Raw genomic sequence first — 15,440 nt, 5'->3', positions numbered from 1 at the left:
GAGAAAAATAACTACTCATGGTGCTCTCCAAGAAGAGAAAAGTCAACAGAGCTTTCAACCCAGAATGGACTCATTCGTTCATCCTTCCCACTGGGAGCACAACACCAGTGTCTCATATACTCAGAGACCGTGGTGCTCATTAAAAGTGGTGATTTGAAATGCCACTATGAGGCAAAGCACAACATTTTTGACCAAACATACCCACTGAAGTCTGAACTGAGGGCACCGAAAATAAGCACTCAGAGCCCAATATGATGTTGATTTGTGACAAAATAGAGCAAATAGGCCACCTGTCAGCATCATCAGCCACAGATAACAGTTTAACCCAGGACGTGCTAGCCTGGGTTAAACTGTTCAATTGTTAAGATGTGTTGAGACTGATTTATTCTAACATGTGTTGAGACTGTTAAATCAAGATGTGAAACAGTTACAGAAAAAGGGAAACTCAAGCTGCTGCTACACTTTATTTTATTTTTCTAAGATTAAACACTTTATTTTAAGATGCACAATTTTTCAAAAGCTATTTTATTTATTTTATCAATTGTATTATTAAATGCAACCCTGAGAAGAACATTATACATATCTACAGTATTATATATATCTGTATAGTTCAATGTTAAGTGAGAATAAATATTGTCTAAATGTTTTAAATTGTATTAGATTTGACAGTCAGTTGTTGATTACATGCAGACGTTGATACAGCTACTAGGCTGCGTCAACATATCTCACACTAATTCATAACGCAAGTTAGACATTATGATGCTCCGGACCTTTGCTCGCGAAAATTTTCTCTAACTGGACCTCTTAGAATTTTAGTTGAATACCCCTGGTTTAGTGTGTCTGACTGACACGTCTAGTGGTCAGCTCAAAATGTTCCCAGGCAGGGGAAAATCTCCTCTTTCTAGCTGGTTCCATCGCAAAAAAAAGAAGCTCGAATAGATTGCAAACATACGCGCAATAAAGTCCCAAATCCACCAATTGTGAGGGGGGGATCAATTGCGGTTCGTTCCCCCCTTATATTTCCAATCGCACGTCAAACCCACGAACCAGTTCGAACGTCATCACATACGTCATCAACACAAACCTTGATACGCTCTTCACAAAAATCATCCTAGATTACTCGACACACGCTTCGAATCCTCGACACGGAAGGACACATCACTAGTTTCACTTACTTGGTGTTCGGCTGTGTTAGGAAAGTTGTCGACCTGCTAGTTTTGGAAGTAATGCCAGTAGGGATATTATATTATTAATCTAAGATGGCGCCACGGACTGCTGCCTCGGTGTGCATTGTTTTGTCTTGTTTTGTTCCTAAACTCTGTTTTTTGTGGTACCCTTTCACTCATGAAGAGCTCATGAACATCAGAGGAACAACTCCCATGGATTTATTTCCCACGTTTCTCTGCTCATCAGTGGAATTATTGGACATTCTGGTCAAAGGTGCGCTCACCTTTGCTCATGCAGCTTAAACACCAGAGGAGGGGATAACGCGCTGGAGTGCTTATGAGTCTCTGCAGGCGCGGTCACCGTACCCCATTACCAGACATATTTGAAGTTAGCAGGCTTTCAACTCTTCAGAGGGGATCATAACACAGAACTTTCAGGCAAAGCGAAAGGTGGGGGAATCTGTTTTTATATCAACAGTGGCTGGTGCAACGATGTAACAGTCATCCTACAGCACTGTTCTCCTGTTCTGGAACAATTTATCATTAACTGATGTTGGGTTTTGAAGCCCAAAGGGCGCTGAGATAGTCTTTCAATTGAATCCAGTAAACTTCTAGTTGATCAAGATACTTATTTATTTAAAGTGATGATGACAGCAATGTCAAAAAATACCCTCAGCCGAGGACACTTTCACACACCAAGTCCACAGTCCGAATCAATAAAGAGCCAGTTAGCTGTCTGTTGGTACAAGTGAAAAGTGGTACAAAAACATCATAAACATTTTGCAATATTCTCTACAGAAGGGTGTTGTCGTCCCTCATTGGTCCATGTTGGCGCGGTTATGCCCTTTGGTGGGCCGTCTTGTAGGTGGCAAGATGGAGGTGGACCTGAAACTCTTTGAAGAGAACCTACAGTGCTTCACATTCATAACTAAATAGTGCTCATTATACATTTGTGCAGAAATACATGTTGTGCAATAATATATTTTGATTGAGGTGGACGAGTATATGTGATAATCATTAAATGTGACACAATACATAATACATTTTGATTGAGGTGTACGAGTACATGTGATAATCATTAAATGTGACACAATACAATCAGGAGTTTATTTACTTCTCACTGACAAACCCTTCTACTCCCCCCGTGAGTTCGCTTCATTCATTCTGGTCGGTGTTTACATCCCACCGCAGGCCAACGTGCAGGATGCGCAATGCGTGCTCGCCGATCAGATCCTGGATGTGGAGCGGACATACCCGGACTCCTTAGTTATTGTCCTCGGCGACTTTAACAAAGGAAAACTCAACCATGAACTCCCCAAATATAAACAGTTTATTAAATGCCCGACCAGAGAGGAATATTTTGGATCACTGTTACACCACAGTCAGCGGTGTCAGCGGCAGTTATCATGCCGTCCCCAGTGCTGCACTTGGTCATTCTGACTACGTCATGGTCCATGGTCCACCTGATTCCTGCATACAGGCAGAAACTCAAGCTCTGTTGTGAGGACATCAAAGAAGTGGTCCAGTGAGGCTGTGGAGGATCTTCAGTCATGTTTGGACTGTACTGACTGGGATGTTTTTAGGTCTGCTGCTGTTACGTTTTCAAAATCTTTAAAAGAAGAAATCTTTGGGGTATAATATCAAGTTATTTATTTACTTTTTTCACTTTTAATTGTATCACCCTAATTCATTACAGAAAGCAACCAGTCCATTCAAAACAGTAGGAAAGCTATGGCTACAAGGCTTCACACAAAAGTGCAAAGATGTTGCTTCTTTAAAACCAAGGAGACATGAGTTTGTTTCAAATTAGATGAATATAATAAAACAGTATTCACCACATTACCAGTAAGTAGCCCTGTTTATAATATCCTCAACACTTCCAATTATACATAAGGTGCTTTGAAAACACACACAACACATACACACCAAAGCAAATTCCTTGTATGTGAAAACCTGCTTGGCAATAAACCAAATTCTGATTCTGATTCAGATTCTGATTCTGATAATGAATGCATGTGTATAGCTGTCATATAGCCTATGTATGACAGCGGTGTTTAAGTGCTGCTCTCTGAAACTGTAGCTTTAAGTAAAATATATTGATACTTTTCCCACCACTTGTCTTAAGATACAGTTATTAATGAATACACTGATTGGTTTAACCATAGATTTTATGGATTTTACGCATCTAATCAAGTAGCTCAGAGAGCTTTTAATTTGGAAAGTAATAACCGGAAGTAAGGTGTTTCTGAAACCACGTGACTGGCTTAGTTTGAAGCCAGAGTGTAAAGATGGTTGCCACTGTAAGCAAGTCAAAGCTGGAACGATTGAGAAGTTTCTGTTTTTTATGTCCAATGTTTCATTTGAAAAACATCCGTGAATCAACATGTTTGTTTGTTACCGCTTGTTTATTGATTAGCCAGTCGTTGGCAGACGACCAGGACTTTATTGAGGAGTTTTTGAAGCGGGAATATTCTCTGGCAAAACCGTACCGTGGTAAGTTTACTGTCAACTAGGTTAGGTTAGCGGTTACGTTAACGCAACTATTAGCTAACAAGTGTAACTAAGCTAATATTAGCTAACCAACAATATGGGTTAGTCGTAAATGAGCATTTCACTCAAATGTCGCATTTCACTCAAATGTAGTCGCATTTCACTCAAATGTAGTCGCATTTCACTCAAATGTAGTCGCATTTCACTCAAATGTAGTCGCATTTCACTCAAATGTAGTAGCATTACTGTATAAACTGCTGAGTATAATCATTAACTCAGAATAACTATTTGCCCCTTAGCCGCTTGTGATTACAAATCTTAGCTAATGTCAAAATACGGAAAATAATAGCTGACATTAACGTAACTATTAGTCCATAGTCCACGATAGTTGTTTCAGTTAAGGTGAATGTTAATAAAGTGGAGCTTACACTTCACCCTGCGAAACAAACATGTATATGCAGAATTTACCATAATAACATAATGTTTAAACATGTCTGCAGTTGGAATTTAGTTGATGTGTATTTTGACGGTAACGTTATGTAACATTAAATACAATTCGGAGATTTTAGACGGCAGTTTGTACAATAAGCCTCCTGTTCTGTTGCATTGTCCATCGACAGATAATATTTGGAGGAATCTCTAAAAAATGATAAAGATGTTACTGTTTTGTAGGGTTGGCACTCTCGAGTTCTTCTCAGTGGGATCTCATGGGCACTGCCATGGTTACACCTGATCATGTGAGGCTGACTCCAGACCTGCAGAGCAGACAGGGAGCAGTGTGGAGTCGAATTGTAAGTCTACTGCAATAAACATTAAAACTCAGCAACACTACATCATTACTAGTCACAATCTGCCTTGCTCTCACACATTAACTCTGAAATTGTCACATACATGACCACTTACAATGACCTTGGTATTAAAGTTAGATAACATGTAAACATTTTATGAATATAAGAATAGCCTGTTACACAATGCTGTTGACAAATGATTACTACACATGGCATAACACAGGAATAACCTGCTTTTCTTCATTTCTGTTGCTTTCTAGCCTTTTTTCTTGCGGGATTGGGAGCTTAAAGTGCACTTTAAAATCCACGGCCAGGGAAAGAAGAATTTGAATGGGGATGGCATGGCTATCTGGTTAACCAAAGATCGCATGCAGAATGGTAGGTAGAAACTGGATTAAGTCTAGAGTTGTAATTTCTCGTACAAAAGGAACAAGATGCAGTTACAATTATTTAATGTAATGTGAAAATAACAGGATGGAGTCCAGTATAGATAGTGTGCAAACACGTGACAAAACTGTGTGACGTATGCGTGCAACGCTATGTTGGATGATATACAAATCAACAATGGCGTCTAAAGCGAACAACAACAGCAATACAACTCCGACTTCTTCAAAGTATTTTGACTCTCTGGAGCAAAGGCAAGATTCAGAGGGAAAAAGTCCAAATTTGCGGCCGTGACCCGTACACGCTAAAGCCGTCGGATTATATTGAGGATTTGGAGTCATTACCGCCGATTGAATATCCGGATATTGTGAACTACCTTGTGCTACAAACGTTGTGGGCAACCAACGCACAAATGAAGGCATACAAGAGCTTAGATGCTTATAATTTCTTTGTTTCTGGCTGGGTTGGTAGTCTTCTTACCAAACCAGTGAAAGATGACAGGGTGCTCGTACATGCCCGTGTAAATCACTCGCAAAGAGCTCGAGATACACCGCTCAAGCCGTGGTTTGTGAGTGAGAAGAGCGGCGATGTTATCCTCGCACACTGTGATTGTATGGCTGGATTAAGCAAAGCATGTTCTCACATTGGTGCTTTGCTTTTCGCAAGTGAAGTAGTCTCAAGACAAACAAAAACAATCCTTACGAGTTATGTTGCTAAACCAGCTTACGGCGTTCAGTAGACAGCAATTCATCCCTCTTTTGTGGATCGTTGTTTTTGATGATTTTAGGAAATCTAAAGAACCGTTTCTCTGGGTCACGAGTAGCGTTATGACCACAATTATACACTGCGCACACGATTGGCAATTTCTTTCAATCTTAGACATTTAAATACAAAGAAAATTACGAAGCGTTGCAGAAACTCCCACACGAACGGGCGCCGTCTTGGTTGTGTATATCATCCAACATGGCTGATTTACGGGTTGGGACGTAAGCGTGACGTCACATGCACACGATCTATTCCAGGACCATATTTTCATTGCATTCCTCATGATCTTTCATACTTTCTTAAATGTTGTTACTATGCTTGGTGCATTAATTCAATCTTTTTAAAGCTGTAACATTCTATTGATTTGAATTCTTCAACATTTTGAATGATGTGATAGTTAGTATGGTGTACTTTTGGCGGCTGCCATTTAAAAAAATTAATACGCTGTTGACAGTAGTTAGCTATTTTAAACACTGGAAGTCACACAGGACGTCCTGTGACGTACTAGTGACGGTTCTCTCTGACTAATCAGTGGTCTGCAGTGTTTTAACGTCACCTTTCAGTGTGACCTTGCCCTATGATATTAATCCAGTCTGAATGGGCCTTATAGATTGGTTTCTAACAAAAATTCTGTGCTGTTTTGATGTATCTCACTGTTTTTATCACAGGTCCTGTGTTTGGTAACATGAACCAGTTCATTGGACTTGGAATATTTGTGGACACTTACCCCAATGCTGACAAGAGCCATGATGTGAGTGGCAGTGTGTAGCTTGTGTTTCATGCCTGTGTTATCGTGCTGTTCGTGTTTAGTAATGTAAAGCCTTGCATGGCACAACCTGTTCGTCATGAGTGGCCTCTTATTTTCAGTTATGTCATATTTCTCTTTCTGCAACCCTCTCCAATGTGCAGAGGACACAACCTGCAACTCATGAAGTATCAGAAACGGCTATTTTTTCTTTATCTTAACCAGTACACCATCACATGTTGCCTCATCGCATACATGTGTTTTGATTTATCAGTGGTGTCTGGTACAACTTAGATAACAGTGTATTGGTGTACTACAGGGGTCGGAAACTATGGCTCGCGAGCCATATATTGCTCTTTCGATAACGCAATATGGCTCGCAGACAATTTTGAGCTGACATTTAACATGATTAACAGGTAATAAATAATTATATTGTGTCATTTTAAAGTAAAACATTTAGCAGCGGATTTGTTTTTAGTTCTCCCCTCTCCTTTCCTCCGCTCTGTCTCTGGCTGCAGGTGTGTTCACACGTGTGTGTGTAGGGGGCGGAGCCCCGCCCGTCGCGAAACCAAGCAGAGGAGAAACTGCACAAAGCAAGCAATAGACTGGGGGTGTCAAACTCAATCACAGAGAGGGCCAACATTAAAAACTAGGACTACGTCGAGGGCCAAACACGGTCCACATTTATTGAACAGGATACGCATATTGGATAAAGTGCAAAAAGATATAGAACATATTTAAGTCAACTGCAAACGGATTGCTGAGCAGTTCAATTAAAATATCTGAGCTGCAAAGTCAGCAGAATGCTGTCGGGAACACAGCGGTGCAGATGTTTGTCAGTGTTTGGAAACACGTAGTGACCAAAGTTTCCTTCTGCATCTGAGTCTCCCACAGGCAGCTCGTCATGATACATGTCCGTGATCACACGGCCCTGAAGCTGCAGGTTTAACAGTGAGATGCTTCGTTATGTCGCACAAACAGTCCAGCTCACATCGTCCCAGAGATCTGTGGTGCGTTTCCCTTTGCGTTCCAAAAACTTTCATTCCATTCACATATTTAGATACTTTCTCGAATGGTTGTGCCATGCATTGATTTAATTACCAAAACCGGCGGGCCAGTTATGACAGATATGATATTTTCTCGCGGGTCGGATATAATTGCCTTGAGTTTGACACCCGTGCAGTAAACACTGGAAACGTGCTCATAAATGAGATAAATAACGTAAGCATTTAGTTTATTTAATAAAAGAGCACGTGTTCAATGAAACACTGATACCGCTATTAGTACTCGGAGAAGTGTTATTCTTAAAAAAATGCACGCATAAAGTTGCATTTAAATCTATTAAATATATGGCTCTCAGGGAAATACATAAAAAAATATTTGGCTTTTATGGCTCTCCCAGCCAAAAAGGTTCCCGACCCCTGGTGTACTATGTGTATGTGTTGTGTGTTTAACCCCCTGTCTTCCTCATAGAGGGCTTTTCCACATGTGTCAGTGATGCTGGGAAATGGAACTCTGTCATATAACCACGACTATGATGGACGGCACACTGAGCTTGGGGGATGTACGGCTATGACGCGCAACGCAATCTATGACACGTTTCTCCTTGTCAGATACTCAAAAAACAGACTCACGGTATGAAAGCTTCAAAGTAAGGTGTGCTTGATAGTGTCTTTACATTTTGGCTTTTAGACTGCCGTTTGTATATGTATGTTATATATTGATAGATAGTTGTGTCAGAAATAGAATAAATCAGTAATGTTGATAGGTTGTCAATGTAGCGAGTCTGCGGGTCTCACCAGCTGTTTATTTGAGTGGGTCCCTAATAACATTTGTGATTTCTTCACAAATTGTAGTGGTTAACATTATACAAATCAAGAGTGAGTGATAAGAAAAAGAATTGAGTGAAAAATGATGTGAAACCTTTATTGCAAACATGAAACTTGACTAACAAAGTAGTAACAAGCTGTCCTCTGTCATTTTATTATCACAAGACTCACATATGTTGCAGCAAGGGCATTTCCTCCTGGGGTTGTACTGGGTGTGTCACGATGTTAGGAGAAGCTACCTATATCCTAGTCTATTTTCTCTGCTTGACATGAGAGAATCTAGCATTAAAATGCACGATATATGATGTATTATATAGGATATGAATGATCCGGGAAATGCGCTTGTGGTGTGAATAGCCAGGCACAAGAATTGACTTCTGCTTCTCTATCGTGATTATTGATACTTTAAACGCGTCATTAATCCGTGCCCACCCTCCCCTCACCACACTTTACACTTGGAGGTGTCAATAGTCAGTTTCTTGCGTCCTTTAGGGTTTTAATGCCTTACAGATGCAGGACGCATAGCCACACCCCTGGCACATACAATGTTATTCAATGAAAAGTCTTCAAAGCAGGATTTAAAACCATGATGTTAAAAGTTTAAAAATCTCTAAGGTTAAATGATTCCCATTGTCAAATATTGAAAATGTAAAACGTGTATAAAGATAACTGTTAGCATTAATAGATTTATACTGAGCCTTCTCCGCCTTCCAGCTCATGGTGGACGTAGACGGTAAGCAGGAATGGAAAGACTGTGCTGACATCACGGGACTGCGGCTACCTACAGGTTATTTCTTTGGTGCCTCCTCTGCCACTGGAGACCTGTCAGGTATGAAATCTCAAGAACCATCTGAAGCAGGGATGGTCGGGGCTCCGGTGCGAGTGCTGTCGGAGCTCCGGTGCGAGTTTGACACCTGTGGGCTATAGTATCCTACTGATGGAAGTGCATGGTCACAAAGTGACGCTCTGGTAGTGAGGACACATATTTTGTGGCCCTCCCTATCCTCAAAGTTGCCCATCCCTGATCTGAAGGCTGCTTTGCCACTGAGAACCTCTGTTTAATTACATTAATTGAATCTTTTGGGAATTTGGGTTACAAGCACTACAACATGAACAATTCTAGAACCATCTTCCCTTTCAAAGGCCAAAGAAGCTAAAACACTGAATGGACACATGGTTTGTGTGACTTCATTATTCAAGTGTTAAATAGACTTGTGCATGTTGCTCTAGATAACCATGACATCATCTCTATGAAGTTGTACCAGCTTACAGTGGAGAGGACACCTGAGGAAGAAGGGGAGGAAGAGGAGGTCACAATCCCCGGAGTTGACAACATGGAACAGTTCCAAGGTAGATGTACCATGCCCCTCAATTCAATACTGTATCAATTTATGATTTAAAAGATATTACATCACTCATGAGTAGCTGGTTTGAGTACTCTCTCAACTTTCTGTTTTTTCCTGACTCATCTTTTCTGTGCAAAACAATATTCATAATCAAAGAAGCAGAGGTCAACATATCCCTTTAAACCTTGAATTGGGCCAAAAACTACCCATAATGCATCTGTATTTTTCATTTGGCTTCCCTTTCTTCCCGTTTAGGCTAATTATAGATTTATAAACTATACATTTGGTTCAGTTACAGAGTACAAATAGTGATTATATATTGCCTGTATGAGGGCACTGTAATATCATCATTTACTCAATAATACTCCACAAAAATTAGATTAAGATGAACGGTGTTTTGGCAAACTTTATAAAGCTCCCTACGGAACCACAGAAGACATTATACAACTGATCTCATGTAATAAACTTAATTTCAGGTGTGAAATCAGTGGAGCCTTCCTTTAAACTTTGAATTTATAAACATGTTTTAATCGCTCTGTAATACGGTAACAGTGTTTCTAGGGGAAATGCTGTCCCCTGCAATCTTTGTTCAAGGTGTGGTACTCAAGATGGACAGTTTCTTTCTCAGCATGATGCCAACAGTAGCATAACTAAATGTTGTTGTCTGGACTAGCTAACTTTGGTTTGATTTTATACTGTGAGAGGAGAGCCATGTACAATAGATACCTCTTCATGGAGTGGTTGTACAAAGTTAAAGTGAACCCTGAGCTGTTTTCTAAAGAATCATCATTTTTGCTTTGCAGTGGAAGTCCAGGAGGAAGGGATGAGCAGAGTTCAGTTCTTCTTCACCCTCCTTTTCTCCATCCTGGGCCTGGCAGTGCTGGCAGTGGTGGGGCTCATTGTTTACGGCCGCTGGAAGGAAAACCGACGCAAACGTTTCTATTGATCACAGAACTGTTTCACTGTTTTCACAATGTATGTTTCTTAATTAACATACATCACAACAATGCAAAGACTGCCATAGCTGTACTGAACCATACAAGAAACTGATGGGTCTGAAGCCCAGAGAACATAAAGAGCCGAGATGAACAGGTGAGCCAGCTGTGAAATATTTTCTAAAGCTGCTTGATGTTGAAATATGCTCTGAAGTACACAGCAATATCTGTACTAGCTGAGACTCTGTAGATTTAAAAATAAACGGTCATGAGTTTCTGATGTCACCAACAGGAAGAAACAAACATAAACCTTAAAATCAGTCGCTGTGCGAAGTTTACTGACATGTTACAGGATTTTGTGGCACTGCAGTTTAAAGTGTAGTTACCTCTTACTGCCACTTGGTGCTGCCAACGTGCAGCATTAATCTGACTGCTGCTGCACAGACAAATCAACCTGTACATCATTGTACACTTTTTCTTGCTGTACTGAAAAAGCCCAATTATATTGAGCTCCCATGTATTTGAGATAAAACACTTTGTAAGCTGTTTGTAAATGTGTGGTTGATAAAACATTGTGTTCTTTGTTGTACTTTAAGGAAGGAAGTGCCTAGCTTGGACTGATAAAGACAAGCTTGTACTTTCTATTCCAGTCCTCTGAGCTCCTCTCTTACTTTCTGTTGGCATCACAAGTTCTTTAGCTTCATTTACTTTCTGAAGTTGCTACAGCTGCACTGAAAACTGCACAACCCTGCTTAATGAAATACTGCTGTCAAGCTTGATCTGTGTGTGTTAATCTGTAGAGAAGCATCAAGAGAATAAAATACATGTCTGTATAGATGTAAAGTTCACACAACAAGCTCCAGCACTCAATTCATTCATTGGTAATCAGATAATGTCCTTAATTAACTTTCAGTAAAGCAAATTACATTCATATTTTGTGACCGTAAACCTTTCAGGAGATTTTCATTAAGTTAATAAATGCTATGTATTCTTGCAGATTTTATTTTTATGGTCATGCTTAGGGTTAGAACTACCAACATAGCCTCTTGAAGTTGTGTAGACATACTCCAATATTGTTGTCCCGCTAAAAGGTTTAATGGTATTTCTCTTTTCCTCTAATTCTATATCTGGGTGCTTTTATTTCTTTACTGTATGTCAAGCTGTTTGTTGTAATCATGGAATTCACTGTCCCATTCACCAGTTATCATTGTGGCAAACATCTATGTAGTTGATTATGTGAATAATAATGATAAACCAATTCTGCTTTAAATGCTCTAATCAACAGTGAAGAGCCTATGTTTAGTTTTTCAGTAAAAAAAATTATTGAGACTTCGTTCATGTGGTAATCTATTATTTTTGTCTCGCTCTACAACCCTTTTAATAATTACTTCATTAATGCTTCAGATTTTATTTTATTTTTTAAACAGGATTGTCCAATGCAGGAGGTTGAATCTTTAGACTTTAAGTTTTGTATGTGGTACACATATCATCTAGCTGATAAAAGAACAGTCAATTTTTCTATTGTATTTTTCAGACAGTCGGAGGCGGCTGTGGTTCAGGAGGTAGAGTGGTCGTCCAACAGTTGGTTGTTCGATCCCCAGCCCCTGTGGTCAACATGTTAAAGTGTCCTTGGTCAAGACCATGACGGTCAAATGTATTTATATAGCCCAATATCACAAATGACACATTTGTCTCAGTGTGCTTTACAGACTGTACAGCATACGACCCCCTCTGTCCTTAGACCCTCGCACCACACAAGGAAAAACTTCCTAAAAGAAACTCCACAATTAAAGGAGGAAAAAATAATGTGTATCTTTCCCAACAGTGTGTGAGTGGATGTTTATCACTCCTGATGAGCATGTGGCATTGTGGTGGAAAGTTTTAATTAAGTCTGTATACAAATTACCAGAGAAGTCTATAATACTGAAAAGAAGATTCTTGAGAAATAAACTGGTCTTTGGAGTATTTATTCTCTGCCCAGAGAAGGTTCAACAATCATAGAGAGTGCAAGTCTGGGTGAGGAAGAACACTTGTATATCTGTGTTCATGCATCTTAAAGACAGTCAGTAGAGAGGGGAGGGGTGGAAGATTCACACAGTTGCAGGTGTTAGATAGACATAAGGCTTTGAGTGGTTGTAAAGATTGAAAAAGTGCTATTTAAATGCAGTCCATTTACCATTTTTCCCTCTCCTGTAATGTAGTAATAAGCTCCCCCCCCCTCTACAGAACATTTAAAACACATTTTTCAGTAAGGTTATTGAAACAAAATAAATCTCAAAGTTAAATAAAACTGGATTTTCAGAGATCAAAACTTGACTACAATTTAGCTGCTTCATTTATCTCTAGAAGTTTTCATTTATCCGAAAAAGGTCAATGGTTTTTGTTAAGCATGCTGCGGGATACGCTGCCCGTCCCTCCACGGTAGCTCCAGTCTGGTTTCTGATGGCTGGCTTATCGCGTGGCATCAGAGATAGGTATTAGGAGAGTCTTAATTTTTCCACTTCGGTTGCTTGCATATCTGGACTTTTTTTTCGTACATGTCAGTAGAGGTAGTGCCCGTTTTGGGCCCTTAGTAGGTTTCTTTGGAGTTGGCATCAAGGCAGCGGAGGTAGCTGCCACTAATTGGTCCTCCCTGTCTGCTTCCTTCTCCAGGGGTGGAAGACTGCGTATCAAAACTCAATCTCTTGCTTCGTTAACTAGGATCTTGGCTCTCTCCTGTTCTCTCTCACCTCATTTGTTGAAAGTGCTTACTAGTTTTCGGGTTATCGATGTGAATTAATTTGTCATGGCCCCGAGGAGGCTGCTGAATGTAGGGGAGTTGCCGGGTGCGAAGCATGGAAGCCCATTAATTATGTTATTAGATTACATATACTTATATATGCTGATTATACATTGACCATTAATTATTTAGTTATTGCAGGACATATCTTCTTGACTGAGCTTCTCATGTTTGATATTTATAGTCTATACTGTGTTAAGAATATTAGAATGTTAATACCATTACAGTTTCTTATACTCTACTTTGGCTAAATCCGGTACAACCGCCCCACAGGAATCTCTCACGAAGATTCCTTACCCAGAGCTTTATAACCTTCACATCTTTCACACTGCACTTTATATATAGGGTTGAAATGCTGATTTTCAACCTACTTGACTTAAAGATCAGACAAGTTGGCAAAAAAGTTATTTTAAATTATTAAAACCAGAGGGGAGACAGATAAATGCGTGCAAACACCAACCTGATTATTCTGGGGGGTTGTGACTCGAGAAGATTGATAACCACTGGCCTAGATGATTTACCAGATTCAATTTGTGTTCATTAAACCTGGCTAAAACCAAACTTAGACTTTATATTACCAGGTTATACTTTAGTGAGATGTGATAGAAATATTAAACAAGCCTTGAGATGTGCAACATTCATTAACGAAGTCCTGGCATATGCAGATCAAAAGGATGCAGATCATGTCAGTAACTAACAACATAAATGTTCCATTAAATAGCAGATGAGATTAGTAAAAGAGAAATATGGTGTGGAGATTTCAAAGCTCATAACAATTTTTGCGGAAGCAGTTATATAGATAGAAATGGACAAGTGGTTGAATATCTGAGAGATGATAAATTGTTGTTTTGTTTGAATAAAGTAAGTGGTACAAGGATGAACATAGTAAGGAATGTGATCACAGGCTTTGATATTACACTAGTGGGTGCTCATTTGTCAAGATTTAGTGAATATAAAGTCTCAAACATGTCTACAATTGCCAGTGATCACTTCACAATTGTATACTCTTTAAATATAAAGACATTTTCAGGGAAAGACCATTCTCGAAGTAGATGGTGCTTTCCTAAAGCTAAACGGAAGGCATTTAAGGAATACTGTGCATAATTAGAATGTGGTATATACAGTATATGGTAGGAAATATACAGTAGATACACGGATACACTTACAAATATAATAATACAGCATCAATATATGTTCAAATAAGTGATAAAAGGAAACTTAGAATTTAGTGTGCAAGGCCATAAAATAACGAAATCAAGATTTTAAATGAGTTAAAAACAATTGTATTGATTATCAAAGAAAGAGAGCTAAGGAGAGGAAACGAAAGTTACGTATGTAACTACGGTTCTATGAATCCTGGCTGACCGCCAGAGGCAGTGCTTAACACTGAATACGTTCCGTCTCGCGCATGCGCAGGTCGAATATTTATATCAACATTATATTACATTACAGTTCATTTAGCTGACTCTTTTGTCCAAAGCGACGTACAAAAAGTGCAAACAATCATGGAGATACAACTCCGAACAGCAAGAATCTTGTAAGTACAATAGCTTCAAATAGGTACAATCGTATAAGTGAACACTGTCTTCAAATAAGCCAGTTTGAAGTGCAACATACAGAAACAATAGAATACAAATTCAACTATTAGCTATAAATAAGCCAAACCAATATGAGTGCAACATACAAAGAACAGTTATCTTGTTTTCTTCATTCGCCAAGGTGCAGTCGAAACAGGTGGGTTTTCAGTCTGCGACGGAAGGTGTGAAGACTGTCAGCTGTCCTAACATCAATGGGGAGGTCGTTACACCATTTTGGAGCCAGGATAGCAAACAGGCGGGTTTTGTTTGAGGGAAATCTGGGTCCCACTCGTAGTGAGGGAGTGGCGAGCCGATTGGTCGACGCAGAGCGAAGTGAACGCGCTGGGATGTATGGTTCGACCATGGCCTGAATGTAGGAAGGGGCTGATCCATTCAAAGCACGGAAGGCCAGCACCAGGGTCTTGAAGCAGATTCGGGCCGCCACTGGTAGCCAGTGAATGGAGCGGAGAAGCGGTGTAGTGTGGGAGAACTTGGGTAGATTGAAGACCAGTCGGGCTGCTGCATTCTGGACGAGCTGTAGAGGTCGAATGGCACATGCAGGCAGTCCAGCGAGGAGGGAGTTGCAGTAGTCAAGGCGGGAGATGACAAGAGCCTGAACAAGAACCTGTGTCACCT

The 15,440-nt window shown here is 39.9% G+C and overlaps 1 protein-coding gene across 2 annotated transcripts; it reads left to right on the top strand.

Annotated features, from left to right (window-relative positions):
• Positions 1-3,419: 3,419 nt before the first annotated feature.
• Positions 3,420-12,398, top strand: LOC115013862 (VIP36-like protein). Of its 2 annotated transcripts, none has more exons than XM_029440403.1 (8): positions 3,420-3,659; positions 4,329-4,447; positions 4,705-4,822; positions 6,262-6,344; positions 7,812-7,973; positions 8,882-8,954; positions 9,398-9,517; positions 10,317-12,398. In XM_029440403.1, exons 1-8 carry the CDS (start codon positions 3,455-3,457, stop codon positions 10,457-10,459), a joined length of 1,023 nt encoding a protein of 340 aa, XP_029296263.1. In that variant the 5' UTR covers positions 3,420-3,454; the 3' UTR covers positions 10,460-12,398. The 2 variants fall into 2 exon arrangements, with proteins under 2 accessions (XP_029296263.1, XP_029296262.1); XM_029440402.1 differs by having other exon boundaries at positions 8,882-8,996.
• The last annotated feature ends 3,042 nt before the right edge of the window (positions 12,399-15,440 follow it).

The sequence above is a fragment of the Cottoperca gobio genome, chromosome 9 (assembly GCF_900634415.1).
Source record: "Cottoperca gobio chromosome 9, fCotGob3.1, whole genome shotgun sequence".
Lineage (NCBI taxonomy): Eukaryota > Metazoa > Chordata > Actinopteri > Perciformes > Bovichtidae > Cottoperca > Cottoperca gobio.
This window is presented reverse-complemented; position numbering and strand designations above follow the sequence as displayed.

Coding starts and splice junctions, on each gene's coding strand:
- LOC115013862 (XM_029440402.1), top strand. CDS start 3,455: ATGGTTGCCACTGTAAGCAAGTCAAAGCTGGAACGATTGAGAAGTTTC. Junction 6,345..7,811: donor ATGCTGACAAGAGCCATGAT/GTGAGTGGCAGT, acceptor TCTTCCTCATAG/AGGGCTTTTCCACATGTGTC. Junction 7,974..8,881: donor ACTCAAAAAACAGACTCACG/GTATGAAAGCTT, acceptor TCCGCCTTCCAG/CTCATGGTGGACGTAGACGG.